This window comes from Schistocerca americana, chromosome 7 (assembly GCF_021461395.2).
Source record: "Schistocerca americana isolate TAMUIC-IGC-003095 chromosome 7, iqSchAmer2.1, whole genome shotgun sequence".
In the NCBI taxonomy this organism is placed as follows: Eukaryota; Metazoa; Arthropoda; class Insecta; order Orthoptera; family Acrididae; genus Schistocerca; species Schistocerca americana.
In genome coordinates this window covers 554,864,379-554,880,122 of record NC_060125.1, presented here as the reverse complement: position 1 = coordinate 554,880,122, position 15,744 = coordinate 554,864,379, and the positions used below count along the sequence as shown (strand labels likewise).

The 15,744-nt window shown below is 41.3% G+C and overlaps 1 protein-coding gene across 2 annotated transcripts in view; it reads right to left on the bottom strand.

Annotated features, from left to right (window-relative positions):
- LOC124622060 overlaps positions 1 to 15,744 on the bottom strand; it is a 102,799-nt gene that overhangs the window by 49,180 nt on the left and 37,875 nt on the right. For both annotated transcript variants that reach the window (XM_047147633.1, XM_047147632.1), the window contains exons 4-5: positions 13,101 to 13,355; positions 11,964 to 12,056 (exon numbers count right to left, since the gene is read on the bottom strand). In XM_047147633.1, the coding sequence (XP_047003589.1) occupies positions 11,964 to 12,056; positions 13,101 to 13,355 (348 nt within the window). The remainder of the gene's footprint in view (positions 1 to 11,963; positions 12,057 to 13,100; positions 13,356 to 15,744) is intronic.

Genomic DNA, 15,744 nt, shown 5'->3' with positions numbered 1-15,744 from the left:
CACACAATGAATGCAAATTCGGCAAATAAATGTTTCAAAAAACAATACTTGCTCCTTTATTTATAAATTTATAACTCTTTTAAACAATACAAAAGTTTTAACGATACTAATATGCTATTTAATATTAATGAAGTTGTACACTAACATATCCCTCAGTGCAGCTAAGGAATGTATAATAAAAATCTAAAATAAATAGCTGATAACAATGAACATTATCAGTAGCTGATGAACAACATGCCACAAAACACTCAAAACTGAGAAATTTTTTTCCTTTGCTTCTGTCATTTACACTTTCTCATTTCAAGCATTACCTTAGACAAATTTGTCTATTACACACCCATATGTCCACATACAATCTAGTCGAGTGAAGTGGCTCAGTGATTAAGACACTGGATTTGCATTTGGGAGGGCAGAGTTTAAAGCCTTGTCATGCAATCCAGATCAAAGTCTTTCACAGTTTTTCTGAAATGCTCAAGAGGAATGCAGGGTAATTCCTTTGAAAAGGATGTGGCCAGGCCAGCTTCCTTTCCTATCCTCGATCAGTCCAAAATTGTACTCCATCTCTAATGACCTAATCAACTGGACATAAGTTTTTCAATGCTGGCCTGTTTGATTTGATTTGATTTGATTTGAGATACATATTCCATAGATCCAGTATGGCGTGATTACACATGGATGTGGAACGAGTCAAAGCAGATACAATATAGATATCATACAATACAATACAATACATACTGGTATATTACACATGGTAGATGAATGATTCAAAATTGGTACAATACAATAATATAATCAAGGTAATAAACAATACATTGCAAAAATTCAATAGTGATAAAAAACAATACAGATAACAATGACAAAGGAAATAATCAATGCATTTTGTACAATATTTGTCAGGTAAGTAAATTTCACATTAACAATACTTTCTCATACCAGGAACCAAACGGTCAAAAAGACAGCTTATTTTTATTTCGTGTAGTCCATTATACCGTATGAAATAATTTTCTGGGGGAAATGTTTGCTAAACATATCCTAGCTGCCCAAAAAAGAGTAATAGAATAATTGTAAAGCAAATTCCAGAATCTCCTGTTCCACTCTGTTCAGGCATCTGAGAAAATAAGCCACTGCTTCTCTATATTTTCACTTACATGCTTTGTCATAAAAAACACTACCAGGCAACCATTCACTTATATCGGACAGATGTGGGCACACAGAAACACCTAACAGGAAACACTTCTCACACTACCTTTCGATCTCTCGCTTTGGTAAAAGTATACACTACCACACAGACACCCAAACATACATTCCCATGGCCACAGGAGTGCATGTGCAGTTGTGTGTGTGTGAATGTGTGTATTTTTTCTAGACAAAGAGTAAGATCTCAAAAGCTAGTGTGAATAGTGTTTAGTGTTTCCTGTTATGTGTTTCTATGCTCCACACATCGTTCTGCTGTAAGTGAGTGGCCGTCTTCCCCTTTTTTATATATTCTACATTCAGGAATTTCAATTATTGTGGTACAAATGTGTGCTACGTATCCTGGTACTAAAATTTTCAAATTACTTCCCATACACCTTAGGCTTATGGAACAACAAGTACTTTTTCAAAATTAAATTACACTCTTTCTGCTCCCACTTTTTCCACTCTTCTGAGGAATTTTTGCACACGAGCATACCAAACAAATGAATATTTAAACTGTTATTTGATTTTTAGTGTACGCCTAGCTTACCTACGCCAGCAGTTACACAATTTCTTACAGATATTCACAATCATTTTTGGTGCATGTGTGTTTTTTGACTTTACGGGCACTCAATGGTCAAGTTATCAGTACCCTGACACATTTTGAAAGAAACGAATGTGGATAAAATTGTTAAAATTATTGCACACAGTGAGAATGAAACCTACAAATGACACTCATGCACTCACTCCCATCTCACATTCATTCACACAATTACTCTGTCTCACACATCTTAAGACAATGGAGAAAGGGTGAAAGGGATTAAAATGTAAACATAATGACAGAGGAGCTAAAACAACAGCACACGCAAATGTGACCGACTGACCACTTACAAAAAACATAGGGGAGCCAGTCACCCCGTTAACACATTACCACAAGCTTCATAAAATCCCGGGGAAAATGTTGGACAACTACAAAACTTTAAAACTCTAACCACATTCATTGGAAAGTCACTTAAAATAGAAGGCAAGTCTGTTCGCAAATCTGCTGCCATCTTCTGGTCTGAAAATACAACACAGTCTAATAAAATGTGGTGCAAAGTGATCTGTATGCCACAAGCACCACACACTGGAGGGGCCTCTCAGCGAAATAAGAACCCACGTGTCACAGGGCTGAGACCTTTGTGAACACCACAGACACGTGGGCTTTCCTAGTTAGAGCTCACCGTCTATTACTTTCATCCTCCAAACAACGCAAGACTGGATATCAACAGTGAGGCGATAAAAGTGCAGGGGGATGGCACACTGAACTACCCGATGATCACAACCAGGTTCCTTGGCAGCTACATCTGTCCTCTCATTTCCTGCGATACCCGTGTGCCCTAGAACCCAAAAGAAGGGTACTTCCCTTCCAGCCGCTGTGGGTGGTGGAGGGTGTGCTGGATATTTTGGACTCCCTTATCTGCTGGGTACAAGCATTGTAGAGAGTGAAGGACACTCAAGAGAATCAGAACAGACAAGGGATTTAGTACTTGAGTCATGTCTCAACTTCTCCAGTGCCCACAAGATCGCATATAATTCCGTGTCAAAGACAGTAAAGTCTTAAGGCAGTCGGATATTGAAGACACGATCAGGGAAAACAAGATAGCAACAAAGTCCTCCTGTTCACCGCCCGTAATGACAGCTGTAAAGTTGTGGTGCTCAGTTAAAATGCCCTTAAATAATGTATTAATAACATATGCAGGAGTGCAATCTCTCCTGTAATGCAATAAATCTAAAATTACATTCAGCCTCTGCAGTAACCATGGTGACAGACAGTTAAAACCCTGGATTTGGGGTTGTACTTACTCCACACCAAGTGACTCCAGCACACGCAGCATGCACCTGTGACCAGCCTAATCCCCTCATGGTGGATAACATGAATGATCTTTAAATAATAATGCCTCAACAAACCATAATCTTTGGACCTATAGGCTAGCTGCAAATGCACAAAAACCCTTATAAAACTGGAGCAGACACACCCTGTCCTCTCCCCAAGACCTGTGGCTAAGGCACTTTATGATACTTCGTGCCTCCAGGGTTCTGGCTTTCAGATCTCTCAGGTGTGCAACCACAATAATTTGGAGTCAAAAATGAGGTCCACAAACCAAACCGAGTCTTTAAATCTTTATAGATCAGAATGCGGTCCCTCATACGCAAGCCAGGTAAATTAAAAATGTGACCAGATTTATTAAAATTAATTTTAATTTTAATAATGAACAGCCTCAATTCCACCAATTTACCTAGGTTTCAGTCGGGATAACCCAACCTTCTTCAGAATAACAGTATCTATCGTTTGCCCACAGTGGACATCGTCAAGCTAAAACTGCAAATCCATAAATTATCGTCAGAATGTAAAACTTATCTGGCACTGCTTCGGCCCCACTTCGCAACCGCGATGCGGCAGCCAGGAGTGCTGTACTGGAACTCAGCACTCGTGGCTGCCGCATTGCAGTCACGAAGTGGGGCCAAGGCAGTGCCAGATAAGTTTTACATTCTGACGATAATTTATGGATTTGCAGTTTTAGCTTGACGATGTCCTCTATGGTCAAAAGATAGATACTGTTATTCTGAAGAAGGTTGGGTTATCCCGACTGAAACCCAGGTAAATTTCTAGGTACATGGTGGAACTGAGGCTGTTCATTATTAAAATTAAAATTAATATTTACACAGTTGCTGACAGGGCCACAAAATGTTGAAGATATCTAATTATTAAAATGAACATAAACATTTAGCTGTGGAAAACTGAACCCCACCTTTGCAGCCCACTCTTCTAATCCCTGCACTTATGTTGCAGCTGGCGAGTCCCTTTTGTAACACTAAAGGAGGAACAGAAAAAACAAAATAGTCCACAAATAAGGAGCGCTTTACAGGACTCTTTATCATAGACGTGACAGTGTGTATGGATATGGCAAAGAGGGTAACACTTAAAACACTGCCCCGAGGGGCACCAATCTCCTGCTCAAAATGCTCTGACAGTGCATTACCAGTGTGGGAACAAAAACCTAATTAGACAAGAAAGGTCGTATGAAGATGGGGAGGTGACCACGACAGCCCCCACTGACGAAGTTAATCTAGTATACTGTGTCTCCAAGTAGTGTCAAAGAAAATACTGAGACAGTGATGTTTATGCAGAAAAGCCTGCTGAATAGCCACCTCTAGCAGGGTCTGGTCATCGACAGTGGACTGAAATATCCAGAATACATACTGAGAGTGGCTAAGGAGTTGCCTGGTCTCTACCAACCAGACCAGATGACAGTTAACCATTTGCTCCAGTGTCTTTCCAACGCAACCCATTAAGGCAATACTCCGGAAACTATTGGGACGTGTGGTCCCCGCCTGATTTGAGGAGAGAGATCAAAGCTTCCTCTCCTCAAGAGTCGGGAAAGTGATCCATCTGCCACATTACAGTAAAACATTTCAGGAGGATTGCCTTTGATGCTGTAGGCAGATGTCAAAGCATGCAGTACAAGGTTTGGTCATGACCAGGTGCAGTATCATGAGCCTCAGGCAGTGCAGATTCCAGCTCCCACAAAGAGGGGTAGTTGTATGTATCAGAAGTGTTGGAGCTGAGGTCTAACTTGCCTCCCTCCACAATCACACCATACCAGCAAAATGCTAGATCCTGGCTGGCATTGGCAGTTGTCTTTGTGATGCTCTGCCATCGTCTGAGCGATGTCCCCAGGCATTATTGTTGCTGCTGCTATTGGTAAATGACCGAGACTACTGGAAATCATCCTGATGGCTTCCCATACGTTTGTAGAACAAGTGGAAGAGTTGATGGACTCCAGCAACACTTGCCACGACCTTTTCTTGCTCTCCTTGGCTACACATTGAGCTCCGGCTCTCATGATCTAAGAGGCTGTGAGGTTTTCTGTTGTTGGACGGTATTTTAACCATTTTAGTGCCGCACGCCTGTCCTGGATTGCTGAGCACCAGTCATCAGTTCACTGAGGTACAGGTTGCCTCCTAAGATGACCTGAGGACTTTGGGGTGTATAAGTCAACGGCATGATGAATCATTTGTGTAATGTGGACCACTCATTCCTGGACACAGTCGTGGTATTCAGACACAGCCAGCTGGCTGAACAGTGTCCTGTTAGCCCTGTTGACCATCCATTTTGGTGACTTCTGTTCAGGTAATGCTCCATCCAGTAGGGGAATCCACCGTAGGAAGTGGTCACTGCAATGAATGTCATCAGCTACTTCCAACTGAGATCAGTGTGCAACAGCGGGAGAGCAGAAAGAGAGGTCGATGGCTGAGAATGAACCAGAAACGGCAGAGACACGAGTTGGGCTTTGTATATTGAAGATGCTGAGCTCCTGTGACATAATGAGGTTCTCCTAGACTCGGCCCCTAGGCCAAGCATAGTTCTATTCCCCCACAGTACATTTTGGGCACTGAACTCACACAGTAGGAGAAATGGGCAGGGGAGCTGTTCAATAAGGTCCTTGAGAGCCTCAGGGTCTATTGCATCACGTACACGTAGGAGCAGTGAGTAGACAATGATCTTCTGATCCACTTGAACTGCAATGGCTACTCTTACGAGGTCAGTAACCAAGGAGAGAGCAGAGAAGTTGTAGGTGTTATAAACAAACATAGCAACCCCTGCCTTGGCTCTGTCCTGTCAGGTCATCCTTTTGGTGAAGGGTAGAGCCCCATAGCAGAGGGGCATCAGTGGCTTTAAAATGTGTTTCTTGTAAACACAGGCACAGGTGGTGTGCCTGTACTGGAAGTTTCAGTTCCTCCACATGTGCCCTGAAACCATTAATGCTCCATTGAAAGATGGGTAGCACTTTCATACTGACCTTCTGCCAGGAGTGGAGCCTGCAACGGTTGGAGGTTCAGTCTTGGGGTAAGATGATTGTCCTAGCCTATGAAGAAGATTCCACAGAGATGTCAGAGAGGATGACACTGACATCATCAAACTGTGTACTTTCTATCTTGGTCAGTGAGTGATTCTTCGCCTTCGACTTTGATTTCTTGTCTGAGAAGGCTTCAGAGCCACAACTGCGGAAGTGATAGTGGTGGCGCTGGACCAGACTGAATATTTGGAGGGACAGGGAGTTCTGCAATGTCAGCAACCACAGACTTTTCTTAAGTTCTGGGGAGAGGGGGACAGGCTTCAAAATAACTGCAGCAGCACAAGTGCATTGACAAAAGCAGGTACTAGTGCTGACACTACCATCCTGTGTGGGGCAGCATTGGTTTTCTCGACTAGCAGTTTGAGAACGGAAGCAATGGCTTCACCTTATGGGATGCGCTTTGTCATTTTTATCTCCTGGATGTTTTGTTCTTCAAAGAAGACACTATAGTCCCCATTCCAAAAAGGGTGATGCTCAGAGTAGTCGACACCCTAAGGAGAAGATAAACAACCAACTCCATCACAGGCAGCTTTACCGCATTTGCCACAAGTGGCTTCTCCCTTACATCCAAGACTGATGTGCCCAAAGTGCAAGCAAGTATTTAAAATAGCTTACTGGGTTGAGGATATAGGGCCCAAATGGTTAACTGGAAAAAAAAACCTCAACTTGATATGCACCAGAAGTTCTGTGCTATTAAAAGTGAGATCGAGTGAGTCAGATTTTATCATATCATCTACCATCCTTTTCATGATATTCTGCAGGGCTACAATGCCTTTTCAGGCCCACTCAACTTCCAATTCTTCTTTTGGGATGTTCACCAGGCCCTGCACATCACAACATATTTACTGTAGTTTAAGTCGGTATGCAACTCAGTCTCAATGGCATATTTCCCAACACTTTTGTCCTTCTGCAGGTTTGACACTTGTTGGGAACTTGAGGTTTCGACCATTGGTGACCTATTACGCAACTGCTTAACGGATTTTAATTTGATACAATATTGCAGTGCCTGTGTTACTCTGATTATGATGCAAAGCTCCTTAGGACATGCATGCAGCGACCACAGCCGTTACGAAACACCATCAAATGAATTTACTATTGCAAATAAGGACTACCATCAGCTGTAGAATGGAATGACGACAATGAAATGGTTGATAGAATGTTTAGCCTGTGGAAATCCTGAATTGCGATTCTATAAGGTCTGCAAAATTCCAAGCTACAGCTACTGTAGTAATTTCATTGGAGACATTTTTCAGCCATAAATTTCTTTAGATGTTGTAAGTTGAAGAAGCCATATGTCATGAATAGGACATATGCTCCACCAAGTGGGACTTTGTTTTTCCTAACTTTCCCAATAACAAAGCACCAATTAGGGCAACGCACTGTCCTGAACGATTTTTTCCTTTCCAAGTTTCGGTCTCTTCTCACACCTTTTTTTTTTTTCATTCAGCTGATGCAGCAGACTTGAGTTATATTTATGTTTTACACACTAAAAATTTTATTCAAGGAGGATAATTCTGTCTGCGTCCCACAAAATGTAGTTGTGCCTTTCTGAGTAGATGAAAACAACTTCACCGTGTTTGGTTTAGACCTCTTGGTGTCCACCCATTCCTTAGACTGCTGTTTTGTTTCTCGAGTTAAATATGGACCTATATCCCACCCGCAGCAGCAAATTAACATACAGTCAATTTCATTGTTTTTAAAATGGTACGAACATTTCTGATATGTTGATTTCTGGCACTGCTTCAGGCCTATTCATAAATGCATCATCCAACCAGCACAAAGCATTTTCCTACTTACTTATCTCTTTACAATGTATCATACAGTTCTTTCTGCTATTTCTGTTGACATAGTTATAAGAAACAACTGTTATTGCTGATTGCCTAGTAGCAAACCTGGCACTAACTATAGATTTTCATCTGTGGTGGCAGTATTCAGATGTCTTTCACATGGATAATCTTCAAGAAGAGTTAGTCCTGCAATGAGTTTTCACTCAACAGCAGTGTACGAACTAATTTGTAACGTCTTAGTAGATTAAAGCCGTATACCAGATCAAGTCTCAAACCAGGGACCACAACCTTCTGCAGGCAAGTGCCCAAATGACTGAGCTATCCACCCCAACTAAAGTATCATCCTCACAACTTTCCCTGCACCAGTAAGTCTTTGTCTACCCTTCCAAATTTCACACAGATTTTCTTCTTTATATTGTAGGATTAGCACTCCTGGAAGCTGGAAGAAAGGATACTCCAGAGAAATGGCTTTGCCACAGCCTGGGGGATTGTTTCCAGAATGAACATTCTCCATGCAGTGGAGTGTGCATGGACTTGAAACTTCCTGGCACATTAAAACTAGGCTAGGCCATGGCAATGCAAATTCCCCAAAATATCCTTTCTTCGAGGAGTGTTAAGTCCCTAAAGGTATGCAGAAGAACTCCTGTGAAGTCTTGAAGGTGGGCGAGGTGTCATTCATGGGTGTAAAGCAGATCCTCACTTGTGCTTGAACAGCTCAGTCAGTGGAGCACTTGCTCGCAAAATGCAACTCTCCGAGGTTCCAGTGCCTTTCTGGCGTACAGTTTTAATCCACCCAGAAGTTTTAAATTTAAGTCCATTTCTTAAATCTCAAAAATGAAGGACACTCATACAACTCATTTGCCGATTTCCATCAGCAATAAAACATCCAAACCATGAATTTAACTACGGTAATTTATTGCTCATTTTGAATGATAAACTTGAAATTGCTGTAAAAAGCAGCAGCAACAAAATGAGTCTGTAACTCAATCTGATTTGGCTTACGACTCTGTGCAACAGTAACAATGTAACAAACAAAATTTTGTCGATACCATCAGAATTTTTGTTCCACCTTCAGAAATTTTCCCTTGACGTTGTGAAACACAAACTTACAAAATCTCATATGTACACCACAAAATAAATATGCAAAGCAGAAATGAAATTTCTGTTTGCAGAAACTGACAACTTTTCTGTGTACAAAAAAGATTTAAAGATTTATTGCCATGGCCTAGCCAAGTTTTAATATGCCAGGAAGTTTCAAGTCAATGCACACTCCACTGCATGGAGAATGTTCATTCTGGAAACAAAGATTTAGAGAGAAATGGATAAAAACTGCAATTCCTAAGGAGTCAGCACTTCGATATGACAGTGGCTATGGCCAACAAACCTGAAAGGACTCATTGTTATTGAGACTGACTTTATTGCAATAAATAAAGATATGATCAAGATACAAAAATCAAACAGGGACACACTGAACAGAGGACTAGAGACTAGACTGTGCTACTAATAAGAAAAATTATGACAGAGGATCAACTATGACAAATGAAGACACTGAATATTAATGGGGATTGGAAAACACCAGAAGGCAGTATGTGAAAGTTGGACAAAAATGAGCGTTTGCGTCACTGCCCAGGAGGCCCCTTACGGGGCAGGTCCTGCCGCCTTGGTGGGGCCTTATTACATTCGACACCACATTGGGCGACCTGCACACCGGATGGGGATGAAATGATGATGAAGACAACACAACACCAAGTCCCTGAGCAGAGAAAATCCCCAACCCAGCCGGGAATCGAACCCGGGCCCATAGGATGGCAATCCATCATGCTGACCACTCAGCTACTCAGCTATCGGGGAAGCCAACGAGGAACGCAGTTCTACTTGTGGCTGAGACGACTAACAGTACGAAGATAAGGTGCAGTACAATGAGACACTAGTGATAAATACTAAGGAAAACAATGGGACCTAAAAGAGATGGTGAGGGACAGATGTGAAAGGCTAGGAAATAACTATACCGGAGCAAGAGAATATTATTAGGAGATATCAAATTTAAAAGAGTAAGATTTGCAAGACATATGGTCGAGATGAATATGAATAGAATGACCCAACAGTTTGGGAAACAACTGGAAGGATAAGAGGAAAGACAATGACCAACAGGGTTGTTGAAATCAGGGTGGAATGGTCTGACTTGAGTATCACGAGAAAGGATACAAGCTCACCAGTGGTACAGACAAGACAAGAGGACACTGGAGATCTCTGAAAAAGAATGGGAGATTAGAAGACAAAAATTAAAAAGTTGGGGGAGAAGAAAAAAAAAAGCAATCCAAGAAAGAGCTACCTGTGGTCCTACAGAACCCACCAATGGAAGTAGTAGTATACGAATGATTAGTTACTTACCTCTTTCTCCCCCCCCCCCCCCCCCCCCCATAATTTTGGACTGCTGTTATGAACAATACACTCTTTACATTTTCACACAGCAGATACATGCTTCAGTTTCCGATAACAAAATTCTTTATCATCCATTCATTTACCAAACGTTTCTGAACCATATGGCAAAGTCAAAACTGTCCCCTTTACAAGTTCTTGTATTTGCAAAGCTATCTTCAATTCAAATCTTGGCTTGACCACAGCAGTATTTACTGGGCATGGCTTTACTGAAAAAGATAAACCATTGGCTTATCTTCCTCCGACTTCGGCACTGAATTACCCAGCCAGTTATAGGAGTGGGCATGATCTTACTGAAAAAGGTAGCCCTTTGCGTACCTTCCTCTGACTTCGGAACCGAATTACCCATCCAGTCACAGGAGTGCCATCAGTTCAATGGTTTTTCACATTACTAAATTATTGTCAGAGATGAAAGAATCAACAAACGACAGAAAATATCTGAAAACTGACAGATTTGTAGAATGGCGCTCTCCCCTTAATCACTGAGCCTCTTACGCATTCTGAATTATTTGTAAATCCATCACCTGTTGTGGTACAACATTTTAATAATATAATAAAGACAGTAATGCCTTCTCTCTCAACACTGATAATTAATGGAATGCTTCTACTAGTGTGATCAAAGGTTGTTTCTTTGAGTTCTACTAACAAATTAATTGTTCCATTAGTTCTCTGGAACAAAGCTGGGATGTCATATCTTCTGACAACATTTAACACTTTGGAGAGCAGCCACTTAGAAGAATAATGTGCCTAGGAAACAAGCCATGTAACCTGTCCTGTAAGGCATTACTGACTCATCTTTAATGGATGTATCTTCAAGGGTAATATACGCTAAAAAGGACCAAGCTTACGATTTGTTTGTCACATTTACTTTAGTTCTTTGATAAGTTACAAATTTTACAATAAAGGTGACAGAAAGTATAATTATCCTCCCAAGAAAAAAAAAGTATGAGGTGAGTTATTGAGGAATTTCCCCCTCCTGAGCTTCCACAATTCCTTACTCAATAAATGTGACACATTTATGGCAGAATTACAGCAAACTGCAAAACTTTACGAGTACACGCACAAAATTACGTCCATGTGGTCATATTGGCTCAGCCATTCGCAACAGCAGTTGTTACGTTTCCTTGAGCTTCTTTCGAAATAATCCTAGAAATTGACAACAGAAAGCCACACTAGTTGAGGGACAGATAGTGAGACACCTATACATTGTTCTCATGCAAAATGAGTCCAGTTTCTGAGAGAGAGGTGGCTCGCAGACTGAGAAAATCCCAGCCCAGCCAATACTTGAGCGCGGTCTTTTTAACACAAAGCAATGCTCAAGCATGGTCTATGAAGTGTTACCTGAAGACTAACCAGTTAAAATGATGGAAAAAAAATATGGATTCCAAGCAGCACATCCAGAAAAATAGAATTATTGTATTAACTCACCATTTGTTAAACCTGGAAAATTTAGCAGTCACCCTGAAGTCCATAAAAAACCAGTTTCAAAAATTTGTTTATCAATTTGAACTTTGTTCATTCATTACACCTTACTACATAATATTCCATTAACAGGCATGTGCTATCTTGGAGAAACTAAATAGAAACCACTCCCTTCATAACATATTCAAATTTCCATTTGAACTATTTAGGCAAAGATTTTATTAATTATTTTACTTACAGTAGAAGGGGTGATGAGAAAATGACAGGAGTTGAGTCTTCAATGTGTGGAGTTATAACTGGCAGAGTACTCCTCCTCTTCCAAATGGGAAGTCTGAAAATATACATTCAAATCAAACTGTGAGCTACAATGAAAAAAGTGTACAGGCTGAACTTAAGTATGTATGAATTATTGCCAGAAAAATCTTAGTACACAGGTATCTCACACAGTGTGAATAATAGACTGGTTCTGACAATATTAAGGGTAAAATGGCAAGAACAGCCACCATTCTGTAAAATAAGGCATTTGATGGTCGAACGGCAATGTTTACTGCTTCTACTATTGTTGTGCGTGAATGTAACACAGTGGACGGATCCCAGCTTACTCATGTTTTGCATGCCTTCTGCTATGAACAGATCTGAAGACAACTCACATTTTCTACTACACACACTGCCTGTGGATGTCATCTGTTGTGATGTTACTGAACTACTTCATCTATTTAAACATTTACACGAGTCGTCAAAGTGTGAAACTTGATTGCTTTCATGCACTTTTTTCTTATTTAAAATTCTGATTGTAGTTAGATATTTCAAATAGTTACTATTTTCATCTTTAAGTTCCTCCTGCCTTTGGAGATGGCCCTATTCAGAAAACAGAAGGAAATGGAATGAATCTGAAATACTTTCAGAAGTTTTTGATGTAGATGTTTCTAGCAAGAACGAAGATTCAGACGACACTGAATGAATGTTTCTATGGTTGTGAAGACAATTCCAGTGACAGTGACATCATTAACCTGTTAAGAAGTGTAAAGTGACCATTTGTTCAAGTTATTCTGAAAATAATGATGAACGTAATTCTGTTCTTGTGAAGGATTCATTTTGTCATAACATCAATCCTTTCAAGACGGCACTGGCGTCTCACTTGAGCACTGGTTATGCCAGTGCACGAGTGAGACTTGGATGACATCTTGAAAGCATTAAGCAATAGTTTGGTATCACAGGTTGGGCTACTAGACAAAGAACAAAAACAAAATAAAAAAACACAAATAATAATAAGGTGTACCAATGAGAATAACTTTCTGCGAGGGGCACATGTTACTACTGTAACTTTCACTGTTTCATGACAATCCTTCTGCTACAAACAATGAAACTGACTCACTTTCGACCTGGCAGTGGTTCTGGAAGCTGTGAGTCACCTGTCTTCACAACTTTCTTCACAGGCAAATTCCAGGATGTATGAGATGGCACATGAAGTTTCTTGACAGTTGCAGGTTTAAGTGACCCCTGAACAGAGGCAGAATTATACTGAGCATCCAGAAGTTTTGTCAGTACTGACATGCTCATCACTTTTGCTGCTGAATACAACTTTGAGTGTAGCTCATATTTGAACTCTAGGCGGCCGGTATACATGAAGCTGCAACAGAGAAGTGTAATCTTTAACATAATAAACATCACAGGTAGTAGCAAGAAATATACATTCTCTACATAATAAAAGTGATTAAGTATTACCTACACCGTAAAATGTAAACTTTCATGGCCAGAAATATCACAGTTAATAAAATGTTCCAGACTATTACGCCATGGTTGAATGGATTTAACATTAAAGCCCAACATTTTGTCCCCACCTACTGATAAAAAACAGAAGCACCCAGAAGATGTGGTCAGATGTCAATGTAACTTTGTAAATGATTGAGAGTTGCAATTCTTTGTGACAGATAGAACGGCCATTGGAGTGCATCAGGGTTGTTCATATTTAATGTTGTCACCAGGCCTGGGAGGAAATATGGGAGTCTCTCCTAAATGTTGTCAGGCATATTTTCTCTAGCGTTTTGGCATACATGCAATTTTATTTTTGCAATATATAACTGGAGCCAATCCAAACAAATACTGGTTATCATGGCTTTCATGTGATGCCTGGTGTGTAGCGGAAAAGTTGTATTGTTTCCTGTTAGAAACAAAATTATTTTTAAAATGGAATGTTATACGTCCGTTCGATACGGTGGTCCCAGATGAGTTTAGTGCGACATTTGTTTCATCAGTAAGTAATAAAGGGACAATAAAACGTGAAGAATAATCAGCACTCCAGCGGCGACTGAGTAGCACTGCTGCTTGGCGGTAGCAGTCAGCATAGTCAGGGCACTGCTGTCGCTACTCAAATACTGTTCATTCTTCGCGTTCCAGTTTCCCTGTTAACACATATTGATAAAAAGGATATCGCACTTAACTGATCTGGGGCTGCTGTATGGAATGAGTTTGTAACACTCTTCTTTAAAAATCATTTAGATTGTAATGGGAATTACACGACCTCTAAGCTTTCTGTTGACACTGGGTGTCACATGAAAGATGTGATGACCAGTATTTGTTTGACCTGACTCCAGTTACATACTACAAAGACAGAATTGCAAATATCACACAAAACACCAGAGAAAATGTGCCTGACAAACTTATAGGAGAGGCATGCGGTATGAGGGGTGTGAACAGTGTCACATAATGAGTGATCACTATGAAAGACATGGAGATGTCTTGTACATGTGAGATGGTACTACCAGCACTTGACAGAGATCAAAAGGGGACTCATTGTGGGTGTCTACTTGGCTGACTCATCAAATAGTGCAACATCCAGATATATAGGACATTTGGATGTGATAGACATGTATATGTGCGAGACGTTTGGAGATGACAGTGGCCCAATGTTGGAATGCATCAAAATGTGGGGGTTGGCATACTCATCGTCAACGTTCCAGTACATGACATCTGGCCACCAAAAGGGAGGATCGTCACACTGTGCACCAAGCACATTGTAATCCCTTCACATCTGCACCTGACATCCGAGAACAAGAACTGGACTCCCTGAAATATTCTGTGTTATACTGCACCGTTGGCTGAAGACTAGGGAGTAGCTGGACTACAGAGTTACCATCCCACACACTGCACTGCACCACAGCTTTGCTGGGGTAATAAACAGTTCCTGCAACAATCAGAACAACATCACAGAGGAGGAAGGGGTCATCAGCCCGAAGTCCGGGCACAATGGGCAATAAAGTGTATTCTGAGTGCAGGTGCACTCATTCGGAATGCTAACAAAGTGGAAGATGCCAGCCAGCACTCCTGAAGCCAAAGGTATGAAATCTTGATAGCTCTGACAAGGCTTCTGCAGGAGCTGACTATGCAGGAAAACCCGGGCAAATGAAGCCATCACCGCCCAATGGTGAAGCCCAACCACTCGAACCTGCAATGGGTTTTGGGTTGGAAGTGCTGCTGGTGGAGAAATACTAACCAGCCAGGTCACACATACAGCCTCCAAATTGCACTCTCATCCTCAGATTTTCATTATACCCAGCAATAACCAGGTGTGAACCCCAACTCGTTACTACAAGACAGGGATCACTTGGAGCACAAGGTGACTCACTCATCTCCCGTCCGCAGACTTTGCCACCAGCAGCTACAGGCTCCTGCCTGAGCCAAGGTCTGTATGCGGTGAATCTGGAGCCTCTGCTCCATTGAGTCACATGCTGGATGACCACTGGCTCTTGCTGGCCATCTCCTCAGTGGGCCATGAGTTCAAGCCTGGGCCAGTTTGTTGCCTACCTACAATGTTGCTGCCATATGGCCTGTGTGGGCCTACTACACAGTCACTGACCACCACCCCGTGCAGGAACACACAATCGTCATCTATGTTAATGCATGTAATTTAATCCTGCCTGCCACCTGGTGCTGCTCCCATGTCTGCGATCAAGAGGCTACTGCCGACGTCCACAAAACTCTGGATGACCATCATCAATGAGTATAGTGGCGTCCTAGGA